We start from the raw sequence: 14,818 nt of genomic DNA on the forward strand, positions 1-14,818 counted from the left end.
GTAATTAACCTTCATTTAGTGTGTTAAATTTTTGTGTTAAATTTTTAACTGCATTAAGTTTCGGTTACTTTGATTTATTGTTGTAGATTTCGTAGTTTGGAGTGTTGTAATGACGACTGTGTAACATACAGTATATATTAAAAAATATATCTTACTGTAACGCAGGGCTTGTATATATTCCTCAATTATTAGTAAACGACCAGCACATTGTTCTCTGTATTATTTAATCATGATCCTTTCCTATTAATTTAAAAAATTTACTTTTCAATTAAAAGTTTATGTAGACCATAGTTGTCTGGGTTCAGCCCTGCTATTGTCACCCCTGGCTGTTAGGAGCACCAACTTTTTAATCAAAAATAAAATTGTTGTTAAAAGAATTCTCTGTGACACCTATAAAATCCTAAAATACCTTGAAAGGACACAAAGGATGATGATCAGCATAACAAAAATTTCTAGAATGGTATATTGATATAAATTTAATACTAAATTTTACCATTTCATTTTATATTAGGAACTTATTTTTTTCTCTAGATGATCGTATTCAGGCATGGAAACCCTACCCCAAGAAAGACCTAACATCCCAAAAAGGTGCAACACAGAGCGACTCAGGGACAAATCCATACCACGCTAAGTAAATTGCGAGAAAATAGCAATGTTCTTGAACATTATGACAATACAAGAAGAAGCAACTAAGTAGTAATTTCGTAAAGGAAGTCCCTGGTACGGTGAATCACAATGTAGGTCATTATTTACCTCATCACACAGTAAGGGAAGATTCTGCTACTACTCCAATAAGGGGTATTTAATTGTAACTCTCGAACTTCTAAGGATGTGTACAGTACTTAATTTGGACGACTGTCTCTAGTAGGTAGTAGGCAGCTACCAAACAGGGAGGTATTACCGCCTGAGAATATATTGGAAGCATAATGTGTTGTCTAATGGTAGACCCTGCTGCCATATGGCATCACGAAAATTGTGACCAAGTCCCAGGTTGATGATCTGACTTTCTGCCTCATTAACACACAATTGCAGTTTCAATTGTTTCTCACTATTGACAACACAACATACAGTACATATATTGTTTCTCACAATTTATATATATTTTTAACATTTTGTATTTATTTATGGTCCTTTATTATTATTATTATTATTATTATTATTATTATTATTATTATTGTTATTATTATTATTATTATTATCATTATTATTATTATTATTATTATTCTTATTATTATTATTCTTATTATTATTATTCTTATTATCATTATTCTTATTCTTATTATTCTTATTATTATTATTATTATTATTATTATTATTATTATTATTATTATTATTATTATTATATTTTCGACCCCAGGCCCCGATGTGGGCCCGGGTGGGCTAATCCTGTAAAAAAAAAAAAATCTAGACCCAATCTAACAGGAATTGGGAGATATATTGCTCAAATTTTAGGACTAAAAAATATACTTATGTGGCGGACATCTCCAAAGCTCTTCTCAGAATGGGACTGCGGGAACAGGATAGAGATTTTACTAGATTTCTGTAGCCCAAAAATTCTCATAAGTTAGATGGTCCATTGACAACGTATCTTTTTAAATAAGTATCCTTTGGATCTTGTTGTAGTCCTTTTTTAATGTGCAGTACCCAGCGGTATCCTTTTTAGGATGTCCAATGTCCAGAAATAGGACAAACTTTTTACATGAAGAACCTGCAGGGGAGTACTGACACAGAGCAGGAGGCTATTAAGATTTATCATTAAGCCCTGCAGACTTGAAATGCAAATTATAAAGAATTGAGGAATATTATAGGTCAAGATTATTCAGATAACAAGACTATCAAGGAAGAACCTGTACTACGTCCACAAAGAGATGTTATGACCGACAGACTTGGTTTGAAAGACCTTTATTTCCCCCAGAGTATACTCGCCAAGCGATCCTTATTAAGTCAAATATCCGAGCTATTGGACCTCTTGGGCTTTGTCAGTCCCATAACCATAAAGGGAAAGCGTTAGTACAGGAGGCTTAGAGGGAGGAGGTGAACTGGGATACCCCTCAGAAAATTTCTCTGGTACATATTCAGATGAATCTCATTTTCCTTCTTGACCGATCTGTAATATATATATATATAAATATAAATAAATATATATATATATATATATATATATATATATATATATATATATATATATATATATATATATATATATATATATATATATATATATATATATATGCAAGTAAATTACTGTAGTGCACGTGATCTAGGTATATGCTGATAACCACAAGGAAAGAAGAAAACACGAAGTTCCCAAGCGCTTTCGTGTAATTCACATCTTCAGGGGTGAGTACAGACTAAAGAGAAGTACAAAACAAGGTGTATATATACAGAGGAGGGTGAGACCAGGTCCACAATGGTCAGGTATTTGGTAATGACCCTACTAATCTTTAAATAGCACCGCAACGGTTGGTGGTCAGGTCAGATGGTAAGGTGACCCGCCCTTCTCACCTGGTTAAAAATCTTCTTAATTACAAAATTGTCCAGTTTGTACAAGCAGTTACTCAAATTCATGTTGAATGCTTCGGTATGTTAATTAAGACTAGATTCTATGATGTTCCTACTATCAATTGAATTACAAGGTAATATTGAGGAGGCATTATCCCAGTCAATGCGATGCTTGTTATCCCTCAAATGAACAAACAGAGCATTGGATTCCTGGCCTGTCCTAACACTGTATTTGTGTTGTTTAATTCTAGTTGCAAGATCTTTACTTGGGAACTTCGTGTTTTCTTCTTTCCTTATGGTTATCAGCATATATATATATATATATATATATATATATATATATATATATATATATATATATATATATATATATATATATATATATATATATATATATATATATATTTATATATATATTTCATGTAGATCCACAACGAAAACGTGGATAAGATAAATCTTGATAAAATCACACGGGAAAAGGGAAACAACGGAGCACCTTAGCTTTCGTCTTTATTCAAGACATCTTCAGTTGCCTCTAAAAATGTCTTGAATAAAGACGAAAACTAAGGTGCTCCGTTGTTTCCCTTTTCCTGTGTGATTTTATCAAGATATATATATATATATATATATATATATATATATATATATATATATATATATATATATATATATATATATATATATATATATATATATATATATATTTTCTTCGCTTGAAAAATTACTAAATACTACTTTTACACATTACAAAGTTCTCACGGAAATTATTTATAAGGGGTATTAAGTTGTTGCCTTGCGCTTACTTCAACACATCCAACCTTAGCAAAGAAACATACATACAATTTTTACAATAAAGAAATTCAGGCTTAAAGGTAAAAGAACAGCATTCTCAGTCCTCAGTGAGAGGCGTCTATAGTAGTTGCCTAAAAGTGCTTGGGATAGTGTGTGAGATATCTATAATGGTACAAAGGAACTGAAGCTTTATAAAACAAAACTGACTTTTCTACCCCCCCGCACACACACAAAAGGACGGGATGCTCAGTGGCAGACAAATATTCTCTTTGATCCTATATACACTGACCAAAACAAAAGGTGGAGACAGTATACACCCAATTAATAGAGTTCATACTTATTTTTGAGGGTGCGTTTGACAGTGCTGGAGAGGTCACTGATGGTGTCAGGGAGTGCTATGCCCATCGTCTCGTGCAGTGCCAGTGTTGCCAGTCCCGCCATCATCGACAAACACCCGAAGATCACTGAAGGCACCCACGGGATAAACGTTCCCTGGGGAGGCAAGACAGCGATGAAATGGCGATCTGCCGGAATTTGAGGAGTAAATAGCGAGTGAAAAGAGAATATGTAAAGATACACACACAGGAATAACAAATCTGTGAGTTCTGGAAAGTGAAATAATGAATGAGGGAGATGGTCTACGTACTAACAGCTTGTGCACGGGGTCCTTTTCTGCTGAATAAAAAATGGCGTCCCTGTAGTGAAGGGGTTAAATATTTTACGTTTGCACAGAATGTGCACTGAAAATACTATCACCTCTCCTCCCTGTATACGGTTTGTATACTATACAGTGTTTAAAAAATATTCAGAACGACAAAAACTGTGAATTTCACAGCAGTAACAATTGTATATCAAACAGCAGTACAACTACAGTATAATGCCTCTACATTCTACACTCCCGCTCACCAAAGGAGTTCTCAGAGTCAGTGAGTGAGTCAGTCTGTACTGCTGTTGAAAATTCTATAAGTAAATGTTGGACACGTATGAATTCTAGACAATTAAAGGGAATTTAATTTGTGTAATGTTTAGTTATACACCTGAAATCAATTTAATAATTTCCTTATTAATTAATTTTAGACAACTTAAGGAATATTATGTGAAAAAAAATCCCAATCATACGTTAAGTTTAATATTCAAAAGGGCACCATCAGTTTTATATATGACGTCCTGACCTTCTGAGTCAAAGAACATTCCCTTTTGTGTGTTCTGGCTGCAATCAGTTTCTTAAATACTTCTAGAACAGATCTACATACATACTTTCAACAAACACCGCATCAACATTTTATGATCGATTCCTGGATTTCCACCTCTAACGCTGGCCGACGCAAAGGTATTTTATTCTCTTGTGTGATAGAATTTCCCTTCTCTATCTCGCAGTAATTGCTTTTCAGAACATTTTAGACAAATGAGATCTAGTTCTAATAGTTACTGTTTCCATTCGTGTACACAGTTACAACGCAGTGAGATTGATTGAGACTTTATAGACATCTTGCAATTAACAAATCGTGGATCAAGGATTTTTTAAAGTGGGGTGGAGGTTGTGATCACTGCTATCTTTTGATAGATTAATAAGTATCTGGAGTAAGTATATAGTCTTTTGTGCCAATAAATAATTGTGATTACCATAAGGTGGTATGACTTGACATCTCCCAGAAAAAAGTGGCCAAAGGTTTACAGAATAAGACAGTGCCACCTCCTAACCTCGAGTTGTTCCGGGCACGATGGGAAGTGGATCCAAAACTATGTTTCATGAATCATTATCAATTGTCTAATGATCTAATCATTAGCATTAAGAAGGGGTATTTAATTTTGTTGTTTCCTTCGTGAGTATGTATTTGTGTTCGTATACAGTAAATTATGTGTACGTACACTTGCCACAAAAATTACTCGAACGCTCTGAGCGCCATACAATATGATAAAACGAACGAGAAATCCGAACATTGTTTTCTGAGGAAGTTTTATTGCAAATTAAATTACTTATTTTCACCTGAAATATTATAAAGACGAGCAACATAATATGAAGAAATATTGAGTCACTTCACAACCAGGCATACCAACCATTCTGAGATGATACGAGCCATGGTGCTGTGCTGAAATCTGTCGTGCCCAGCCGCGCAAGAACTTTTTGTGGCGAGTGCACGTGCAAATATAAGAAGATGTGATGCATGGAGCCCTATGCTTACGTGTGCTTGTGTATTTGTGAATATATATGTGGGAATGTCCACATTAATATATGTGCGTGTCTATCATATACATATATATGTATACAAGTAACTACGGATGTGTGTGTGTGGGAAGGAGACATACCAGGTAGGTGGTGATGTAAGGCAGGACGGTAGAGGCCAGTTGGGAGAACTCACTGGAGGCGCCGATGCCTTGAAGGCGGACCTTTGTAGGGAAGAGCTCGGAGGAATATATGGAGATGATCTGGAAGGCGCCGCTGATACTCATTTTACCCGCCATGGCCAGCGTCATCGCCAACCACGATACCTCTAGCGGGAGACACAATGCACACGCTACAATTACAGGGTCTGAATTGTTTCTCTTATTATTGACAACACAACATACATACTGTACTGTATATAGCTTCTCGCTCTTGATTTATTTTTCATTTTTGTATTTATTATTATTATTATTATTATTATTATTATTTTTTTTTTTAATTTTTATTATAATTTGTATTTATTTATATTTATTTATTTCTTCTAATTATTATTATTAAATTTTCGCCCCAGGCCTTGATGTGGTCAACCTTCTCCGAAACTGAGGACTCTATGTCTAAAATTATCTGTGACATTAAAAGAAATGTGATAACTGCTAAAGAGAACACTTTCGTATTTCATTTATGTGGATTCCGTCCCATGTGGGAATTAGGAATCATGACTGTGCTGATAGACTGGCCAACGGGGCACGTAAGAGAAAAAATGTGGACCGGGATCTTGGCCTGTCCAATGCTGTACTAAAAAACACACAAGTCCAAATCATGAACTGTGATCTAGAAGAACTGAGAAATGCAGAGACATGGTAGTTGTAGCAGTAGTAAATATGAAAAAAAAATTGTGACAAAAAGGACAGAACCAGACAATGTATTGTAGCCGTGGCCAGAATTAAACTAGGATACAGACACTTTGTGAAAAACCTTTAGAGCATGATTTTAAACATTATATTGAATGTGACACTGTCAAAGATTTCAGGCCACTTGGCTTACTGTATCATGAACTATGCAATTACTACATTGAATCAGGAGTGCTTGAGGACATTCTTACTGTCTATCCAAAATTTGCTAGCCCACACTGATTAGTCCTCAAATAGAATATGGCTTATACTGTATATGAACCATTGTTCTGCATGACAGTGAACAGTGATATCCTCTTGAATTTGACCAATACTATTAATGAATATGATCTATTTCTTTGTGTATGAACCTCTGTCCTGCGTGGCAGTGAGAAGTGATAGCACCCTCAGTGTAAAGACCTGACTGAATTACTCAGAATAGACAAACGGTACTTCAAACTTTGCCAATGAATTTGTTAACCGTTAAAAAGAAATTGAGAGGAAGGGGGGGGGGGGGATTAGGGGAGACGGAGGTAAAGGATGGTGATTGGGGGAATAAGAAGAGTGTAGGTAATAGAGTAGTTGTTGTAGTGTAGAAGACAGTGTATATGGTAGCGGAGATAATGTCGTGTAGATAATGTATCTGATATAATTCAGCTGATACAGTTCAGATGGTAGTGTAGTCATTGACATAAAGCTACAGATTATCACTCAAAAATAAACCCGGCAACGTCGGGTTCTGCAGCTAAGTAATAATAATAAAGATAAATAAGATATTATAAACTCCTCTATGTCTTTCCAAGACGTGCTGTTTTTTGATAAAGGCGAACATACAGTATCTAAAGAGACCCCAGAGTAGCGCAACTCAGCAAGATAATTGTCCTGTTATTGTGGAATTTCACTCAGATTGTTTGAGATTTTTAAACCTATACATTTTTGGAAACTACAGAGTATAACCAACTAGCAAACCTGTCTCCATTTCCTGGAAGTACGTATGGCAACCCTCTGGGGTTTTCAGAAATGACCACCCGTAAAGGCATTTTTCTTAATATTTCAACTTCTAAACCACCCAGGGTCTTCATGTTAACGGCCAAATATACATATTCAGGGGAAACGACTCTAATGGTACCAGATATAATGTAGTACAACTACTTCAGGGGCCATTATGCGTTTTGTCAAAACAATTTTTATGGTATTAATGTGTTCAACACATACAAACATGAACTATGTCAATACTGTGGTGGTGGTGGTGGCGGTGTTTATAGTGGTTCACTTTGTTTTATTAGCAGGTTCTGAGGGTCACAGTACGTGTACATCATGAGTGACATGCCCAAACTTGGTCAAATGGCTCATCAAACCCAGAAATCCACGAACTGGAAGTTGTGTTTTCTGTGCCAATTTGAAGATGTGCAACAACCCAGAATAGACTCATAACAACATCTGTTGGAGACAGTTCAAAAGAACCAGTTTGCTTGATGGCAACAATGTTCAAGTGCAAAATCAACAACATGAATGCACGAAAGAAAAATTTCCCATAGAGAAAGCTATATGGCATCGTACTTGTTACTCCAATGCAACTAACAAGGACCAGATAAAACCTGCCACATTTTTACAGCCCCAACCTCAGTGGTCTTTTTAAACCGTCAAAGTTTACCCTTCGGAAATCTGGGACTTTAATGGTATTTTGAATTTCATTTCTTTGTGATTAGTGCTAAGTAGTTCACTCCCTACATCGACATTACTATGGAGGTTTTCTCTGTTTGACGGAACTAAATCTAATATATTATTCCCCCGGGTGAATTCAGGTATATAATAATTTAGGAAACAGTCCTGAACTGTTTCAAGGAAATCCTCTAATTTGGAGTTACTCTTAAGGTCGATCCAGACTATCTGACCAAAGTTAAAGTCGCCTACTATACAGACTTTGCTATGTCTGGATGCCCTACGTATTTCAGCCCAAATAAGTTGCCCTTCAACCCTATCAAGATCAAGGGGTTTATATATTATTCATATTAATAATTTTTCCCTACTATCAGTTAATTATATCCAAATTGTTTCTGTATTCAATTCAGTTTTGATTTCCTGATTGATTCCACACTTCAACTTATCCCTGACATAGATTGCTACCCACCCCCTTTCCTAATCTGCCGATCAGTATGAAATGATTTATAACCTTTAAATTGATATTCGACAGGTAAATCTCGCGTGTCTAAGTTAATCCAGGTTTTAGTGAATGATATGATATATTTTTTTTTCAGTACATACCAGAGTACTGATTTTTTCCATTTTAGTTCTCATACTTCTGTTCGCATAGAAAACACTTTAGCTAGTCGTGATCTGAGTCTTCTCTCTGTCGCGCTTTGGGTTTAACACCCTGGCTAATTTCGCCTTATCATTTTCCTCAAACAATTTCGTGGTAACATTTCGTCATGTATCCCCATGGCCACTGCAGTCTCCTCAACCCCCGTGCTCTCATCTTCGACATTATTTTAACTACCCTCCCGAGAGAGCCAGCAAGGGATGCCACTCCGACCCTAGATAAATACACCCCATCCTTTGCATACAGTCTCTTCTGCCGGCAAAGTTGTCCCAGTTGTCAATGAATGGGACTGATATTGACTTGCAATACCAGTCAAGATGGCTGTCACCAACTGCTATTAACAACCGTTCGCTGCCAACTCTCCTTCTAGGCAGGACATCCTAGTCCAATCAACAGCTTCCTTGAACTTATCAAAGAGCTTCTCACTTCTACACCGGCCAATATCGGTGCCTCCTGCACCAAGGCAAAAAATGGGTTTGTTCCCATTACCAGACATAATATTGTCCATCCTGTTTACTAAGTCACCCACCCAGGCTCCTGGCAAACACACTCTTATCTTCCTATTTATGTCCCTATTAAAAATGGCACGATTTAGGCACCTTACCTGTGAATCACCAACAATTACAGTTTCTTAAATTTTATGTTCGCCTCATCCTTAACTGTCTTACCACCCATATCGTCCTCCAAAGGGCTAAAAGAGCTTGTACATTAGATGCTATTTTAGCCTTCTTCACTGGCCGGCGTCGTCTTCTTTCACAGACTCTCCCCGTCTCACATCTTCCTCCTTCAGCCTCGCAATTATTTCCTTCAGCCTCACATTTTCATTCCTAACCTTCACAAGCTCAGCTTTTAGAGGGGAAATGAGCTGTTCCCAGCTAGCACTAGACATGGTAAACTGTCTGATTAATCACCGGGAGCTAATTTGCCATAACCTTTCCTGAAGTGAGGTCAGATGACAACTGAAGCGAGGACTACTGATCGCCATAAGAACTGCCCCATTCTAACTGTTATAACAAGAACTCGTAGATAACTCATGTGTTCAGTCGTTGAAAATCTAATTTATGTAATATAACTACGTTGACATTCCTTGTTAAATGACAGTTTCTCCCGTCATTATATGGCTTTTCGTATACTTAAAGCTTATGACTGCTGTATATTTGTATAATTCGTTGATTAGTATTATCACAATAAGCAGGTTACAATACGCATAACCTCTTTGTATCACACACACACACACACACAAAGAGTGAGAGGGAATATGTCAGACTCACCATTAGGTATAAAAGTCAAAACTAGGATGACCAGGCCACAGAGAATGTAGCTGAGGGCGGTGGGGGTCCTCCTGCCCCAGCGGTTGATGATGAGGGCGGTGAGGGAGTAACCTGGCACCTCCATCAGGCCCCCGAGCACGATGTAGAGGAAGGGGTCTGCACTGTAGTTGTCGCCAGAGAGGTTGAGTCCGTCGAACACCAGCGAGACCACGAAGTAGTCGAAGCACATCACCAGAGTGACGATGGTGATGGCACGCGTACTGTGGGGGAGCTGATTACTAGAACTTTCTCATTTTATGTGTGACTCAGGTCTGTGTTTACTGTAAAACATGTAGAAGCTTCTAGTCAACAGTTTAAGGTTTAATCCGAATTTCCAAGGCATTTTCAAGATTAAGATTCGGAAAAGATCGACCACGGAACTTCATGTTTATAGTAGTATTGAGATATATCGCAAAAAAAGAATATATTACGTTTCCGTCGAAAATTCAAAATTTTCGAGTATTTTGTACTTACAAATTTCACACAGGAACTTATAGATTGGCAGGAGACGCTGTTTTATCACTGACTCACGCGAGTATGTTCTGCCAATCACCGCGAGTTCTGGTGTCACGTGACTATGTCCCGCCAATCAGCGTTGCTCTCGGTGACACGTGATACTCCTGCCCGTCATCCGAGTTTTGAGTTTCAGTTAGCTACAATGCCTAGTCGCAAAATGGCTTCTCTCGGCACGGGTGTTGTTTCTTGGCTTGGCAAATCAATTATCGTGTATTTGAAATCGAAGCCGCTGCCATTGACATTTTTTAATGCTCATGGTAATCTGTCAACCTCAGTGAAGTGCTACTGGCGTTCATAGGCAAAATATTGAACGATTGCGGAAGGATATCAAGAGTTTGGTGTTTCGTGCCAGCAATAAGAAGGAACATTACCGACAATATTTCGCTCTGTACATTTTCCAAGCCGAATACAACGATCACAAGACTATACTCCACCACCTCCTACAAATAGCATCACTTGACCCTCTCGCACCTGTTAATTATCATTATTATATTCATATTTTTTTTTACACAGCGGGGGAGTTGGTCCAGAAGGACGAAGCCCTGCTGGCTAGAAGGTTAGGTCAGGTCTTTCTGGTTTCTCTGGTTAGGTTTCATTTCGTCAGTTTTTTGCGTGTTTTTACCCCAAAGTTTCCCTCTACTTCAAAGCCCTATCCACTTTGTGCAACTAATATTGTTGGTAATTGGGGGGTCAAATCTTCATAACTGCCCATTTACAGCGGAAATGAATGTCAGATTTGCTTGTAACACCTATTTTGGTTAGTAGTTTCCGTGGTCGATCTTTTCCGAATCTTTACCATTTTCAGTCTAATAGTTTGAAGGATGTTAACTTGTAAGTTCCACTAGTGAACAAATTTGTAGTGTGTCTCAGAAATATAATAGCAAGTAAAATTTAGATACAGTATGTCAGGGGAGGATGGTTAAATATGCACCAACAGATAGTTGCATATAATTAATCTTAATACTAATATACAGTATACACACTTTACGACAACTGGACAGACTGAGTCATGAACAAGACATCGGTCCTACACCGGGTAAAATAATGGCGCTCATGTAAATAAGAAAGACCTTGGACCTCATCGCTAGTTGCTGAAGCATAATGATAAAGGTTCACTGGAAAGAGCACACGTCACATAAAAAGTACATAAGGCTGTAAAAGTCACCTCCCACTGAGCTACTGGAACGAGCTCAGTGGAGATGAATGTGAGGTCCAATGTTCCTCCCAGTATGTGTGTTGGTCCCAGTATTAATGAGCGTTATTTCTGGAACATCTGTCAGCAGTTCCACTAGATGATGACCATCCTGGTTCATTGTTACGGTCGGATTGATCTCTGGATGGTGGGCATTGAAGTCCCCAGCAATGAGCACAAGTTCCTGTGTTGCTTGTGTCAGTAGTTCACCGGCTTCTAGTCGTTTGGGTGGCGGTGTATTGATATTGTATTGTAGGAGTTCGTGGTATAATGTTGTCTAGCACTCAGGATGGATGGAAACTCTAAGGTGGTTTTCTTGTATAATATAAGTTATATGATAGGCAGTCTGGTGCTGGAGGTGCCATGTGGTGAGGAGCTGCTCAGTAGAGACGTTCGGTGAGTAGCGTGTTGAAGGAGGTAGATGTGCAGGAGCTTCGTTAGAGAAGATGTTGCCTGTTGCTGGCCTCCTGGTTGAATGAATGCTGACAGCGTGGAGCTTGCTGGAGGAGGTGTTGCTTGTTCAAGAAGAGAGACCAGAATGAGAGAGCTGGTTGGTGAGGAAGCTCAGAGAAGGACAGCTGGTGGGTCGCCATGCTCGCTGGCGGGAGCGGGGACCGCCAGGCAGGCGGAAGAGAGGCGAGGGCCGCCAGGCAGCGGCGGAGGAGGAGGTGTTGCGTGTTGTAGAAGAGAGGCTAGAATGAATCTTAATGGAGAGACAGAGCTTATATACCCAGCAGCCGTGAGTCCTCTATGAGTCATGTTGGGAAAACCCGAGAAAGTCGCCGGTCTCTAGTTCCGTTGCTAGGTTATGGTAACATCTGCTGTCGCCGCTCGCTTGGTTGCTAGGATACGGCGGCGCATCGGAATGCGGATACGCAGTTGTAGGGGAGACGTCCACTACAGTATACTACAAGACTGTCGTTTGCCAGGTGTATCCGAACAGCTTGTGCCTCTACTCCATCTCCACAGTGAACTGGTTCTACTTCTGAACTGGGGATGGTCGCCCTGACGAGAATCATGCTGCCATGGGAGTTGGGCCCCTTTGGTAAAGAGTACTGTTGGTATCCAGGCAAGCGGAATTGTTCATCTTTGTACATCAGGGTTTCTTGCAGAATGAAGACATCAATATTTTTAGCTATGGCTGCTGCTTGTACAGTATGCCGTTTGTTGGACAGGCCTTGTACATTCCACTGTGTTATCTTGAGATGACTAGGAGGTGGGGCTATTCTATCATTATCTCCTCGTCGCTGGTGCTGTAGTTGCTCTCGGCGTTCATGGTTGAGTCGCTCTCCTCCTCGTCCGTTAGGAATGGTGTGTTCATTGGTGGCTGTTTCTTGGGCACCTGCTCTAAGGGAGGAGCAGGAGGTGGAATTTCGGCGTGAAATAGGTAAACACTGGTTTGGAAACAGAGTAGTGGATGAATGGAACAAGTTACCAAATATCATCATTAACTCGAATACGCTGGATAGCTTCAAACATAGGTTGGATGCTTATATGAGCAATAGGGGTTGGGTGTAAACGGGACTGCCCAGTATGGATCAATAGGCCCGCTGCAGTTTCCCCCATTCTTATGTTCTTATAATGTGTTGTCCAATGGTAGACCCTGCTGCCATATGGCATCACGAAAATTGTGACCAAGTCCCAGGTTGCTGATTTGACTTTCTGCCTCATTTACACTCAATTCCAGGGTTTCAATTGTTTCTCTTACTTTGACAACACACCAAACATATATTGTTTCTCACTATTAATTTTTTTCATTTTTGTATTTCTTTATGGTTCTTTATTATTATTATTATTACAGTGTTGTTATTGTTATTATTATCATTATTATTTTATTATTTAATTTTTTTTATTATTAATTTTATTTATTATTATTAATATTATTATTAATATTATTATTATTATTATTTAATATTATTACATTTTCGCCCCCCAGGCCCCGATGTGGGCTAGTGACCTGTGCCCGGGTGGGCTAATCCCCGTAAAAAAAGAAAAAAAGAAAAACAAAAGTTCAGTTAGGTTAGATTAAGATATATTAGATTAAGTTAGGTCATTTCAGGTTGGGTTAATAGACGCTAAAGTCTAAATATCCCGGAAGGCCAACTCCAGCTCGATAGACAGCGTGCTATAGTAGCACCATTCTCCCATATAGTACTTAAAGTGTGTGGGGGTTCAGGTACTGTACTTTACATGGGGTGTGACATAAGGCAACACAGGTAATAACCAACCCACCTCAAGAGGCTCGGCACAGGAAGGAATCCGCATAACTTCTTTCGGCCAACTTTCTTGAGTGGTGTCCCTAGTTCTCTTAGCGGCGTGGATGACTGTCAGGGGAGGAAGGAAGGTGGATAAGAGATGCGCTAAAAACCTGTGGGTGTATATCCAGTCTCTATATTTTATCTCAATCTTACAATTAAGTACACTGTACGGATCACCCGAAGAAGCATCGCTCCAGTTTCAGGTGATCCCACTGTACTTAGAGAAACAAGAGGACCGTTGAAGCGAAAGAGACGGGAGAGATAATTTAACTAGTTGGGTGGGGGATGTGTGACCTTGACCTGAACCGAAAGCTGATGCACACACTTAGATGACCTGACCTGAGGTAACGTTAAGTTAGGTTAGGCGGAGCGGATTGGCGTGAAGAATTTTCAGATGATCCATTCACACACACACACGCACACCCTATTTCTTTTAGAGACAAATGCCTTAACATAGCTAAGAAATCTGTTTATAAAAATGATCCCAAGCCCACCCATGACAATAAGAACCTCTTAGTATTACCTTTAAAAAAAATTATCTCAAATTCCTCTACAACTAAAAACCTGGAACGTAAATATAACATTTAGTAATTCATGCCTCTGTAAAACAAATGTTAATTAAGAAATCCCCGAGCAATGCAGGTGGCTGCATTTAGAAGGTTCCTTGCAAGGAATGTAATATGTTCTACTTAGGCCAGATGGGTAAAGATCTTATAACTAGACTTAAACAGCATAAATATAGTGTTAGAACAGGCCAGGAATCCAATGGTCTGTTCATTCATATGAGAGATAATAAGCATTTCATTGACTTGGATAATGCCTCCTCAATATTAAATTGTAATTCAATTGTCAATAGCAACATTATCGAATCAGT

The 14,818-nt window shown here is 38.6% G+C and overlaps 1 protein-coding gene across 1 annotated transcript in view; it reads right to left on the reverse strand.

Annotated features, from left to right (window-relative positions):
- The window catches only part of LOC121880010 (organic cation transporter protein-like), a 54,222-nt gene that overhangs the window by 28,119 nt on the left and 11,285 nt on the right, over positions 1–14,818 (reverse strand). Inside the window, exons 2-5 of the mRNA XM_042386949.1 lie at positions 13,919–14,010; positions 9,940–10,199; positions 5,602–5,786; positions 3,632–3,786 (exon numbers count right to left, since the gene is read on the reverse strand). Coding sequence (XP_042242883.1) covers positions 3,632–3,786; positions 5,602–5,786; positions 9,940–10,199; positions 13,919–14,010 — 692 coding nt within the window. The remainder of the gene's footprint in view (positions 1–3,631; positions 3,787–5,601; positions 5,787–9,939; positions 10,200–13,918; positions 14,011–14,818) is intronic.

Source organism: Homarus americanus, unplaced genomic scaffold (genome assembly GCF_018991925.1).
Source record: "Homarus americanus isolate GMGI-L3 unplaced genomic scaffold, GMGI_Hamer_2.0 scaffold30108, whole genome shotgun sequence".
Lineage (NCBI taxonomy): Eukaryota > Metazoa > Arthropoda > Malacostraca > Decapoda > Nephropidae > Homarus > Homarus americanus.